Raw genomic sequence first — 13133 nt, 5'->3', positions numbered from 1 at the left:
TGGCCCTCCAGATGTTGGGATACAACGATCGGCTGTTGAACTACATCTGTAGAGCCACAGAACCCCATTCCTGCTCAAAACAAATGCTGAAAACATCTTACCTTGACAAAAAGTAGCATTAATTCTTTTGTAACCTTGTGGACAATCCACCACTTGGCTATATCCAGGGTAAGCTAAATTTGAAGATTAAAAAAAAAAAAAAAGGAAATTACCAAGTGATACAATCCTCCAAACCAGAGTCTACAAGGTCAGGAAAGTGCCATGAGTTCACATGCTCCCCCTTCTTTGTCTGCTCTCATACACATTGAGTCCTTCCTCTACGCTGTTCTAAGCCTTGCTTGCCATGATATCTAAATCAGGTGACTATGATTAAGGCTAAGCTGCAAAACTAGGTTTGCAACCATATTTAAAACCATTGTTGAGGCATTCCATGCCAAATCAACCAAATCTGGCCCATAAAGGTTACATCATGCTGTTGAAATTTTGAAGAGCCATGGTACATGTTGAAATGTATGCCCACAACCCATATATACAGTGGTACCTCTGGTTACTAGCTTAATTTGTTCCGGAGGTCCGTTCTTAACCTGAAACCGTTCTTAACCTAAGGTACCACTTTAGCCAATAGGGCCTCCCGCTGCCACTGCGCAGCCGCCACACAATTTCTGTTCTCATCCTGAGGTAAAGTTCTTAACCCGAGGTACTATTTCCGGGTTAACAGAGTCTGTAACCCAAAGTGTTTGCAACCCAAGGTGTTTGTAACCTGAGGTACCACTGTACGTGTATGAGAAAGAGAGTGAGAGAAAGGTTTACAAGGGCAGGGCCACCATCTCTCGGAAAACTTGTGCAAGGTCACATTTCCCATAAAGTGTGTGTTCATTCTATCTGCCATAGAATGAGATGCATTCTACCTATCTTTATCTTTAAGGGTTCATTTTGAAGTCCATGATCTCTTTTTAAAAAGTAGTGTGCTGTATGCCAAAAGTAGCTGAATTAGAGCAGAGAACAATGGCCCAACATTTATAATGTTTACACACACACACGCCAGTTATTTCTGCACTCATTTGCTTGGATCTTATGGACCACAGGTACACTGCAACATTTTTTGTTGCAGCACTCTCTATTTAAAACTCTTTTTAGAAGTCTACTTCCACATATCCACACTCCAATCTGTTCTTAACATACTTTGGCTTGTAGGGATCATTTGAAAAACTATTGCAGTCTGAGGCAGAATGTGGGGTTAAACAACTTTATTGTTTAAAGTACTCCGGGGTTTGCTGTCGCAGAAGGAAAGGATCCATGCACTGGACAGCCCAACTACTGACCCAATATCTCCCTCCAGCCCACCTGCTGAAATCAGGAGAAATTGCCAATGGAAAGGTTCCACCATGGTGTGGGCCAGACAGTTGGGTACAACAGCAATGTTGGTTTGTGGTACCTGCTCCCTCCAAGCTATGGCTGAGGTCTTAGCATGCCTCATCCAAGACCCCTTATGGAGATCCGCTATGGGTACTGCCCAATGACAAAGTTGTGATGAATGTGGGCATTACAAAAAATGACATATCAAGGTAGCCACTAGCACTGGCCAATTTGAACCATGGATAAATGTCTTTATGGCTCTTTCAATCAGTAGCCAATATCCATCCAGATAAAGAATCAGTCTTACAAAGTGAGAGAAGAAGAATCAGCCGGTGGTGTGAACATGGGTGCAGCTGTGACCCAGGGTTTCCTCTGCAGACCAGTACAAAGTAGTCTTCAACCTGGTTCACGCCCAGGTCCTGCCCCTGCTGCTGAATGGGCCCTAGGGCCAGCTCAAGCCTGAACTGTGGCATCACCACTTTGCAGGGAACAGTCTGTCCCCCCTCTGCCAGCCATGCAGGAAGTGCAACACCACCCACCACAGAGCGGCTGCAAACCTGCGTTTTCATACTTTGCAGCATCAAAATGCATTAATAATGATGCTGATCGTCACTTACTACAACATGCAGAGTTCGGTCCCATAGAGAAGAGAAGAAGAAAAGTTTGGATTTGATATCCCGCCTTTCACTCCCCTTTAAGGAGTCTCAAAGCGGCTAACATTCTCCTTTCCCTTCCTCCCCCACAACAAACACTCTGTGAGGTGAGTGGGGCTGAGAGACTTCAAAGAAGTGTGACTGGCCCAAGGCCACCCAGCAGCTGCATGTGGAGGAGCGGAGACGCAAACCCATTTCCCCAGATTACGAGACTACCGCTCTTAACCACTACACCACACTGGCTCTCATATTTTATATTGGCATTATAAAAATATGTCAATCTCATGGCAAGGTCATGAAGCTCAAAACCATAAAAGATTCCAAGGAAAGTCGTTTTTCATCCAACATGATTACAGTCTGACAAATAATACAACTTTAGTAAAGGAAAACGTCAAAATGTCATGGGAATAAGGCGACCCTGAATCAGCATCCTGTGAATGAGTCAACTACCAGGCAAGGATACCAGCTTAATGTCAAAAGTGTTAACAGCTTACTCAGTTTCCTCTTAGTGCTTATCTGGGATCTATGAAATGAGAGCATTTGCTCATCTTAATAGGAAATTAGTAAGCACATTAATGTTTTCTTTCTTTTTTTGCAAATTGACAAAGGAGATTTAGACTGAAGCCAAATAAAAGAAGCAGAAAATCTCTTTTGTTAGCCATTGCATTATGAGTGAACATACTTCCATGATTCTGAGTACCACAATAATTACTTAAATGGGTACTGATTCTGTTCCTACCATTGCCAAACACTAATTGCCTTCCTGAAAAACAATAGCAGCGTACAGCGCTATTTTTTAAAACTGAAAGCTTTACTCATACCCTTATGTCCCTATGCTGAAAAGGACATACATACGCCGACATATGCACATTATAGTGCAGAACGGTAAGATGAAAACAAATCTGAAAAACACTTACCTGGTTTCTTTGGACATTTTTGGCATTTGTTAAAGCCCCAGGAAGTACCCACAGTCCCACAGCAATCTTCTTGCTTTGAGAGACCAGGGAGTGCTTTACCACACTAGGAAAAACAAGTTGAGAAACCTTGGGTTAGTGCTGCTGAAAAATAAAACATATCTAGAATGCTGCTGCTTTAAAATCACCATGACATAATTTCACCCGAGTGCAGAGCAGCCAGCACTAGTCCGTAAGGTACATCACAGCTTAGGCACAGTTACTGATAGCACTTTCTTTGTCCTAGCCTTCAAAGAACTACTTCTCCATGACTTGGTCCTATGCTGCCACTGTAAAGTTTTTAAGCTGAAACCATAAGGGTCTCTAGGCCTGCCCATGTGGCTCTTCTGATGTTTAATCGTTACTGTAGTGGCATGAGAAAAGTAATAAAATAGCAGTTAAGAATGTAAGGAGAGCCTGTTGAATCAGGGCAACAGCCCTTCTAGTCCAGGAATCCTGTTCTCACAGTGGCCGATCAGATACATGTGGGAGACCCACAAGCAGGACCGGAGCACAACAGCACTTTCCCTTCCTGCAGTTTCCAGCAACTGGCATTCAGAAGAATTACTGCCTCCAACTATGGAAGCAGAGCGTACCCATCATGGCTAGTACCACTGCAGTGCCAGCCTGCCCATGAGGCAGAAGTGAACACATGGTGGAAGCTGAAGAAGAAGAGGAAGAGTTTGGATTTGATATCCTGCTTTATCACTACCCGAAGGAGTCTCAAAGCGGCTAACATTCTCTTTTTCCCTTCCTCCCCCACAACAAACACTCTGTGAGGTGAGTGGGGCTGAGAGACTTCAGAGAAGTGTGACCAGCCCAAGGTCACCCAGCAGCTGCATGTGGAGGAGCAGACTGAATTGAACCAAGGCTTGGTCTTGGTTACAGCTCATAGTTAGCTAAGACCTTAACCACGAACCTCAGTTCAGGTGACATACTAAACAAAAAGGACTATGGAGACATGTGAATATCATGCAAAATGTGAACGACAAATGAAGCAATACATCTTTAAGCAGCGAATTTCCAACCTATTCATTCTTCATAGCAATCGAAATATTCCCTTATAAAAGTATATGAAATTCATCTCCTTCATCGTTCTTATAGGGAACAAACCTTGTTATTATAATTTCTTCCCTGTCAGCCCCTATATTGCATTTTACATTAAAATGGTTCTAGTTACTTAAGTCACTGCCAAGTTTATGCTCTGTTTATTGCTCCATTGCTGGACTGAAAAGACAGACACACCCTTTCCTCTCTCTGGATAACTTACATGTAGAGCTGAGACAGACCTAAAAACTTAAATTTGATTTTGAATTCACAACCGCAAAATAAGCCCTTGAAAGTATCTGTTTTTGGCCTTTTCACCAAGAAACATCAGCTTACTACCCACAGATTTTAAATGTCATCACAAAGGTCAGTTCCCCTACCCTACAGCCAACTTTTCAAAATCTTAAATTTCTGCATTTCAAAAGCCAGGTATTTAAGTGAAAATATTCAAGTCTCCTAATTAGAGATGACTTGTTAGCATTTATAGTCAGATATAATTATTATGAATGCAAGATGTTCACTGAACTTCAAATTCCAGCGATAAGCCACACTGCCCCTAGTTTTAACAAATTAGTAGGACAAAATGGTTGAATGATGGACATGCATATCTAAATGTTCCATTGCCACAAACTCAAAAGCATCTGGTCAAAATTGATCAGAAACTGAGTGGTAACTCAGTCTATCAGTTTTAGGATTTCTACGTGCACAACAGAACTTCTGTCCCCTTCTCCTTCCCCTGTGCACCTTCTGAATTTGTTCCGATGTTTCCTGATCCCCCTGGAGGACACTGACCATTGTTTTCAAGATTATAGGTTAAATCCAGAATTTTTCTTCTGTGAAAAGAAGAGACTAAGATCCAACGGAGGCTCCTACTGCAGAAATGGGACGAGTTCATTTCTGCTGAGTCCCTTTTCTCCCAGTGGCTGCCAAAAGCAGACAATATGATAGAATTCCAATTAGACTGTGATAACTTTCAGAAGAATGTCTGCACATTGTGTGACGGGGTAACAGACTGAAATCCAACAGGTCTGCAAACTCATTCACGTTGTGACAAAAATAAAATAAAATTCTATAGCTACATTAGCTAGAATTACTCAGGGGAAAAGATTTTGGAATTCAGTACGTTGGTCACTCCATTAATCAAACAGCATATTGAAGCTATGATAAAGACAATATCAGTTCTTGGAGTTACTTCAAAAGAAATTGTATATGAAATGTTTTACTGTTGTTTCATTTTATTGTACAAATTTTAAATTTTGTTGAAAGCTACCCTGAAAACTCAGTTATAGGGCAACCTATAAATATGCAAAACAAATAGATAAGTGGGGTTACACCACAGAAGACTTTAACTGTTTGTTAAGAGTACCGGTATATGTCAGAAGAACAAGTGTGTCTCCAAGTGGATGACAGCAGAATGATCTCTTGTGGAAGGTATCAGTGAAATAAGTTTTTCCTGCCTGTGTTTTCTGAACGCTGTATGGAAAAGAACATAAATTTGACCTCTGAAGGGTTTGTAAGTAAATCATTTTAACTTACCAAACTTTTGGTCTTTTTCTATACTAAGGGAAGTGGGAAACTTCGAAAGGAACTTACAAGGACATATTTTAAAGGTCTAACATCCTATTTTTCCACACTTTGCTTTGCTACATATTTTGTGATTTTAAATCTCTGCTGGGGTTCTCTCACCAAAGACTACTTGCCCCAAACTTGGATCTTGGCTTCCAGTTAATTCTCCTTTCAATGCCTATTTTTCTTTCCCAACCAACACCTATATCACAAAATACAAATGGTCTCTGAATTAGGGAAAACAGCTCTTTTGCTCTGATAATGTGGGGAAAAAATCAAGAAACTGGTCACAACACTGGATAGGCTCATATGTTACTCTGAAAGAAGACATCCCAAAATGGAATTGCATGCTCTATCAGACATATTGAGATGAGTTTATGGTCCTTATAATTGGAATCCATTAACATTTGGGGCAGTTAGACATAATCTGTGAAGGGAAACCAGACTTCTGTTGTTTAGCCAGCTATTTACAAGCATTAAAGTAATCTTGCCTGACATGCTTGATGGGAGGATTTAAAATCATGCTGTGCAGATACCTCAAGTTACAAAGAGTGAAAAGGAGGGCAAACAGGAAGCAGACCAATTGGCACATTCCATAAAGGAACACAGTGCTGGAGAATGGGAGGATTGGCTGCATTACAGAATATGGGGTCAATTTGTCTGATTTGGTGGTGGATATTTTCTTCAAGCACCCAGGAAGCAGGCTTGCTGATCTGCTAAGCCTCAAGGTTATTGTTATTTACAAACAAGCTATCAAGGTACCTCTGGCTTCTTGTGATGCACTTGAAAAGCACAGAAAGCTGGAACTGGTAGTATTAAATTCAAAACAGGAACTATAATGATACTGTATCACAAATGTGAGGCTTTGGTGCTTACCTAGCTAACACCTGTTCAAGGTAAAGTGTAACCCTAAATCTACATGAGATGGACAGGGGATACCAGAAGGCCAACAAAAGGGTGGACTCTTGTGTAGATTCGTATAGTGAGTAAGCACTGATACAGAGTACCAGTACATAACCAGAGAAGTCAGTGTGGTTTTGATGGATCAGTCAAATGACTTAATGGTGGGAACAAAAAATTTGGGAACTCTTTGAAATCCTTTTGGCATGACAAGGAAGCCAGCCAATCTGGTACCTTGTACTAAAACATAATACATTGCCTAACATTCCTTCTTTGCTGCTGCATTCACAAGAATTGCTGGCCCATGTTATACTGCCTGCATTGTTGGTTTCTACTACTCTTTCAGTTCTCTTCAACTGTTTGTTCTTGACTTAGTTTCATGTGTGTATGTGGTAAATGTTACCCATTGTTATTGGCCAGTATCTTTTGAAGTGTTCATTAGAGAATAAAATTTGAGGTGGTACAAATGCAGGCATAGATTTGAAGTTTTCTGCCAAAAACACTCATGCAATGAGCAATAATGAATTTGATTCATCCACTTCACATTTTTCAATGGTTGAAATCTGAAGGTTTCTTTTATTGTCTGAGTGGGTAGTACTAAATGTTCTCAGGCTTAATCACTGGTGTTTCTGTGAACCATCCAGAGTCTTGGAATTTTGTAGCTTCTGCTTGTCATATTCTACAGATGGAAGAGATTTTCATTCTGTGAAATAGACCGGTCTTAAAGCTAAATTCTGTTTTGACTGACTCGATTTTGGACAGATCTGCAAGTAATAAACAATGTTGCCTTTTGTACAACCAGTACTGGGCCCTTGGGATAGAAAAGACTCAAACAAAGACAGACAAATAAATTATAAGGTAAAGTATGAATTGTGCCATATTTGTCTACCATTCTCTTCTTCACTATTTGAATAGCTGTATTCCATCAGTAAAAAGGATGCTTTTATACTGCACTGCATTTTAGTGCTTAAACTCTTAAGGAAATCATTTTTGAAATTCGCTCCTAACCTATTCCTCAAAAGCTCCTGAAATCTTATAAATACCAGATTTTAAACTTAAAAAAGATGTTGACATATTACTTAAGGAGGACAGACAACTTTTTAAAGTGTCAAACACAGAATGAGATCCATAAAATAAGGTTATTTTCCTATTATTTATTAGATTTATTACCTGCCCTTCACCATAAGGTCCCAAGGCAGGTTACAACAACAAAACAATATAACTGAAAACACAATAAAACCAGCCAACCACACACAACAATCATCAGGTTAATTTACTGTGTTCAGGAATGTCACAAAAAATATTTCCAACTGTCACAAAGCCAGGGTAAACTGGTCAGTCTTCAGTATAAAGCAGAGGTTGAAAAAGTATGATATCAGATGCCCCTCTGAGGGAGTTCCTCAATGCTGAGGTTTACCACAGAGCCTTTCCTGAGCCACCAACTCCTCAAGCTGCCAAGAGTAGTGGAACAACCAAGAGGGCCTCCTTTACTGACCAACACCCAGGATGGAATGCAAGGAAGGAAGGAGGCAGCCTTTCAAATATTTGGGGCCCAAGTGGTGTAGATCTTTAAACAGGAACGCGAGCATCTTGAATTGGTCTCAGAAATAAACTGGCAACCAGTGCAGCTGCTTTAGAACAGAAGTATATGAATTCTAGATGCAAATCCGGTTGTTATCAGAGCATGGACTACTGCTTAGTTGTGACACCCTCCCCATCGAATCCCTTATATAGGAGGTCCATCTGGTTAGTTTGCTGAAGAGCTAGACTCCTAGTAGTAGTTAAAATCAACAGAGGAGCCCCTCTTGGTACTTTTTCTACCTTCAAAAGCTTGTGAAGCAATTTCTGAGGCAGCCCCCAAGCTGGGAAGCTTTTTGTTGAATGTTGAAGATTCACCTCTTTACCCTGGCCGTTGACACTTGTGATCTATATTTTTAGGACTGGCTGTGATTGTGATTTGTTTTAAACTGTTTTAATGTTGTATTTTACATGGTTGCGACTTGCCTGGGATCTCACGGTGAAGGGTGAGTAACAAAATAAAATAGTAACAGTGATAATATTAGCAGCAGCAGCAGCAGCAGCAGCAGCAGCAGCAGCAGCAGTGATGATGATGATGATGATGATAATAATAATAAGAATAAGAATAAGAATAAGAATAAGAATAAGAATAATACACTCTTATTTAAAAGGCTCTCTGTTGGCTGCCACTGATTTTAATTTTGGCTAAGGTTGGCTGACGTATAATATTTATTAGGTTTTTAGCATGTTTGCATTTTTCTCTTTAACTAGTTGTGAACCTAAGCAGGTGATCCAATATCTAAGCTAGCTGGCGAGACACACATTTTAGGAGGGGGGGAGTTTTATCTATGGCATACAAGGGCCACCCCAGTTAGTGTCAACAGAGGTTGCTGCTGTTGGCATTGTGCTGCACTGCTTGTGAAAGGAGACAGACTGAACCGCTGGATTGTACCAGTTCTGAGACCCTAAACTTATGGTGGTGCCTTAGTTCCACAGTTCACAGGACTGGGCCAGTGATATCTGAATATCCTGAATATAAAATGGATCATTTAATAATAAACTAAACCGCTGTGGAAGTTTAGTTTAATATATGACCTCAATTGGTGTGGTATAACTTGCACTGATGTTGAAAATTATTGCTTATGAGATTGTAAGTGTTGCACATTTCCACATAAAAACCATAAGCAGGGATATATCCAGCACACAATCATTTGGGAATTCAAGTTTGCTACCGTAAAGATTTAAAACAAAAAACAAAAAACTGGCAACTGTAAAGCTACTGTACTAATCCCATAGCGCTGGTGAGAATCTAAAGTTAGAAGAAACAGATTGACTGATTAGAGCAAAGCAGAAGATTAAGATCGAAACATTGCTTGTGGGACAAGGAAGCAGGAATGCCTGCATCATTTCAAGCTATCCCAGTCTGTTACCAATTCAGGCACTGGCTGCCGAAAAGGAGGCAGAACAATGCCCACGCCCAAGTCTCTATCAGTTTCTGCACAGCTAAGCGAGTTCAGGAAAGGGCTCTCACCATGATGAACAGCATCACAGCAGTGCCAAACCACACTGGCTGTGAGGATCAGAAAGCCTTGGTGGATTCCTGCAGTTTTGTGACCCATCTGCTGCCTTTTGTTGTGTGTTTTTATTTAAACACCATAATAATATAGTCAACAATAAAGTGATATTACATGTTTGAATGGCGTTGAAATCAGGTGATGTTTTGTCTGTGAAGTAAGCCATCGTGACCTTAAGATTCAGCTCAGAGGCTATACGTTTCACGTACCACAATAATGTCAGTTCCAAGGTGAACAGACACACCCTTGAACTCTCCGCGGAACAGACAAAGTCATTTCCCTCATTTTTCATTTTAAAATACATAAAGTACAAAGACTTGTTTAGCTGTATTGCTGATAAAATTATCGTATTTCCTTACTGAATAACTGATTGTTATGCTGAAGAATACTAACCAATACAACACTGGCACATAAACCTATATAGTCTCAGATGAAGAGGATAGAAACCCTTAAATACTTCCAGATTTTCTCCAGAACTTGTACAGCATTTGTTTTGGCTTCCATTGAACATTCTTCTTAAGCAAGCAACAATCACTGCATTTTCCTTTATCAACTAATTAAAACAGTGTTTGATGCTTTTGCTATTTGATACATATTTAATCCTCTGATATTACGGAGCACTGATATGGCAAAGAAAACATATCCATGCAGATTTCTGACAGTGTTTGCTTAAGACCTCCTGAAACCAAGCCCTGAGCTTCAAGGAATTCCAGGCAATTATAACTATTCTACTTTATGAGATATTTTGACTACTCTTGAGGAAAAAGTGCTTCAAAAAGTGCAAAGCATCTGATTTTACTTGAAGAATAATATTTTCTAAAATAATAACAATGGTAAATTACAATGTAGCAGTTTGAAATATAGTTGGGAGACCAATGAAATGAATATGATTTACCTTCCCTAAGAAATGTTTGCAAAACCTGCCTGCAAATGGACAGCTCTTTCCTCTGTACATTACCAAATACATGCCAGGATAATACTAAGCTAGGTTCAAAACATTGCTGTTAGTGTACAAACTCCTCAGTGATCTAGAACCAGGTTACTGAAAGGGCTGCCTTGTCCTTTATACAGTGACCAGATCACTGCAATCATCGGGAGAAGCCCTCCTGACGGTCCCACAGCTATTTATTTTACTTAACAACATTTATGTACTGTATTGATTATTATAAAAACTCTTAAGTGGTTTACAAAAGTATAAAACGTTAATATTCATGAGAAGAAACCATAAAAAGAGATTTGGAACAGTGCTCCTATAGATATTATCATGGAGCTCACATCTTTAATCAAAAAGCAAATCCTGATTCAATAACTGAGGAGTTTTTTCTGTTCAAGAGCAAAAAATTCTAGATAAGGATGCTGTAGAATAAGCACATCAATCAGCTACTGTTTAGCATCTGATATCTGCATAAAAACTGTCTTAGTTACAAAACATGTCGCTCCTGCATTGGTCTCTACAACATAGCAGGCGCTGTAACCTTCCAACAGTTTGACCTCACCCCCAAAGGGAACCTCCTCCACTGTCTCCCGAGACAGGCCGATGCCAACCAGTTACATGCAGCTTAGTAAGTAAATTGTGTGGTCCTCAGTAATGAAAACCCCTGCATTAAATGAATTAAATTAATATTATCCAATTTAAGCAATATCAGTGGCTACACCCAAATTCAGCAATTATAGCCAAACAGATGCAAATATATTGAATTTTTTTAAAAAACTGAGCCTTAATACATAAACTCTTGACACATGGTAGACATATGTATTAAATTATATTTCTCTTACATTCAAGCGTCCCATAACAATTTCAACACTCATTAATCATGTGGAAAATTAATAGGGCACACATTAGCAGTACAAACTTTATTGTCTGTATCACTGACGCTATAAACATATTTTGAGGAATAACAAGATATTGTATGTCATAATAAAGGCATTTTTATTAGAATTAAAATGAAAAGCAGCTGAAAGGGGAGGGACTCAAGGAAAAGAAACATAAACTTGCTTGTTTGCGTGCTTTTAATAAGACTCAGTTGACCAGTGCTCTAAGCTGCCAGACTTCTTGGCTTCCAAAAAGACACAAAGTACAGGCATGGAGTTGACCAATATTCTTAATGGTACGGAAAAAACCAGCCTATGGACTACAATTGAATTACTTTTGGATCATAGCTGCTGCTGCAAATACATTTTCCAGTGCCAACAAACTGTATGACAGCCAACAAATTTTAAAATATGAAACACTGTACTGCCTCCTTAAAGGAAACACATGAAGACTCCAAAAAAGAAAATGCTATACACCTGCATGAAAAGGAAGTACCATCCCAAAGCAGTTTCCTTTCCTCTTATTCATTTTTTTTAACCTCCAACCCTATATTCTCTCTCACACACAAACCCACACCCACACATCCCAATACCAAATGAACTGACAAACTCACAAACTGATGGCACAGAAATGTTCTGTTCTCAATTTCTGTTTTTGAATTCCAGTTCCCCATTGGCCCTATGCACTTCATTCTTCTCAATATCCCTCGAAACCATGAACCATTCATTTGATTTGATATCTGTATGCAGCTTTTCCAAAACAAAGATGCACTCAAAGTGATTCACAAGTATGAACTGTTACCAATATAATCATATGACAATATCAGTAGGCAGAAACAGACAATTCAATAAAAATAATTATGCAGTTCAACACAAAATGGGGAATGGGAAGAAATTTGTTTATTTCACATTTAAATGTAAGCCTACCTAATTCATACTTTCCAAAATACCGGTAATACACAAACTAAACACAGGTGTCCTTCAAAATTTGCACTCGATTTTTTTAATGTACTTCTCCAACCATATAAAGCATCCAAAAATGTGTGTATTACAGAAAGCTTCACACAGAAAAATGTGGAAAAATGCCTTCTATTAGGGAAATCTGCATCCAAAAAACTGTTTATTAGGTGACATGCGTCTGAAAGTGCATAGAAATTTTCCTGTAGACTTCTAAAAAATTTAAATCACAAACAGATGTCGAAAAGGGGTGAAGTAAAGTTAGAAAAATGAGAAATCTAGAAAGCAAAAGGGTCAGATTTATCCATCCCTAATATAAAACTATAATTCAAAAATAATGTGTAAGGAACAACCCAGTGCTGACTGACACAATCCCTCTGTGTAAAGCATTATATTGTTCTATGGGGAATAAATCAGTCATTTGATTCTGTACCTGCAATCTGAAATGGCAAATCCAGGAGCAGTTTCATCACAGCTATTTGTCTTAGCCAGCCCTTAAAAGATGTTTAATACAAGTCAGTAGTGATTTGAGGTAACAGCCAGCATTTTACCATCCTGTCAGTTCTGTACTGCAGCATCCACAGATCATATTGATTATGAATGCACAGTTCAGATCCAATTATTTGTTTCACTCAGAAACTACAGTTTACTAATGAGCATAAACATTTAGTGCAAAGCATAAACATTTTTTTTTAAAAAAAAGCAGCATCTACCACATACACAAATGAGAGCACACCTGTTGTTCTATCAATAACCAACACAAAAAAACCTTCCATATCAGAAGAATCAGGTAAGAG

At 39.2% G+C, this 13133-nt stretch overlaps 1 protein-coding gene across 16 annotated transcripts in view; it reads right to left on the bottom strand.

Annotated features, from left to right (window-relative positions):
- Positions 1-13133, bottom strand: part of LTBP1 (latent transforming growth factor beta binding protein 1) — a 213290-nt gene that overhangs the window by 96800 nt on the left and 103357 nt on the right. For all 16 annotated transcript variants that reach the window (XM_083732112.1, XM_083732098.1, XM_083732106.1 and 13 more), the window contains 2 exons: positions 2927-3029; positions 102-173 (listed from right to left, as the gene is read on the bottom strand). In XM_083732112.1, the coding sequence (XP_083588238.1) occupies positions 102-173; positions 2927-3029 (175 nt within the window). The remainder of the gene's footprint in view (positions 1-101; positions 174-2926; positions 3030-13133) is intronic.

This window comes from Podarcis gaigeae, assembly GCF_964106915.1.
Source record: "Podarcis gaigeae genome assembly, chromosome: 3".
Lineage (NCBI taxonomy): Eukaryota > Metazoa > Chordata > Lepidosauria > Squamata > Lacertidae > Podarcis > Podarcis gaigeae.
This window is presented reverse-complemented; position numbering and strand designations above follow the sequence as displayed.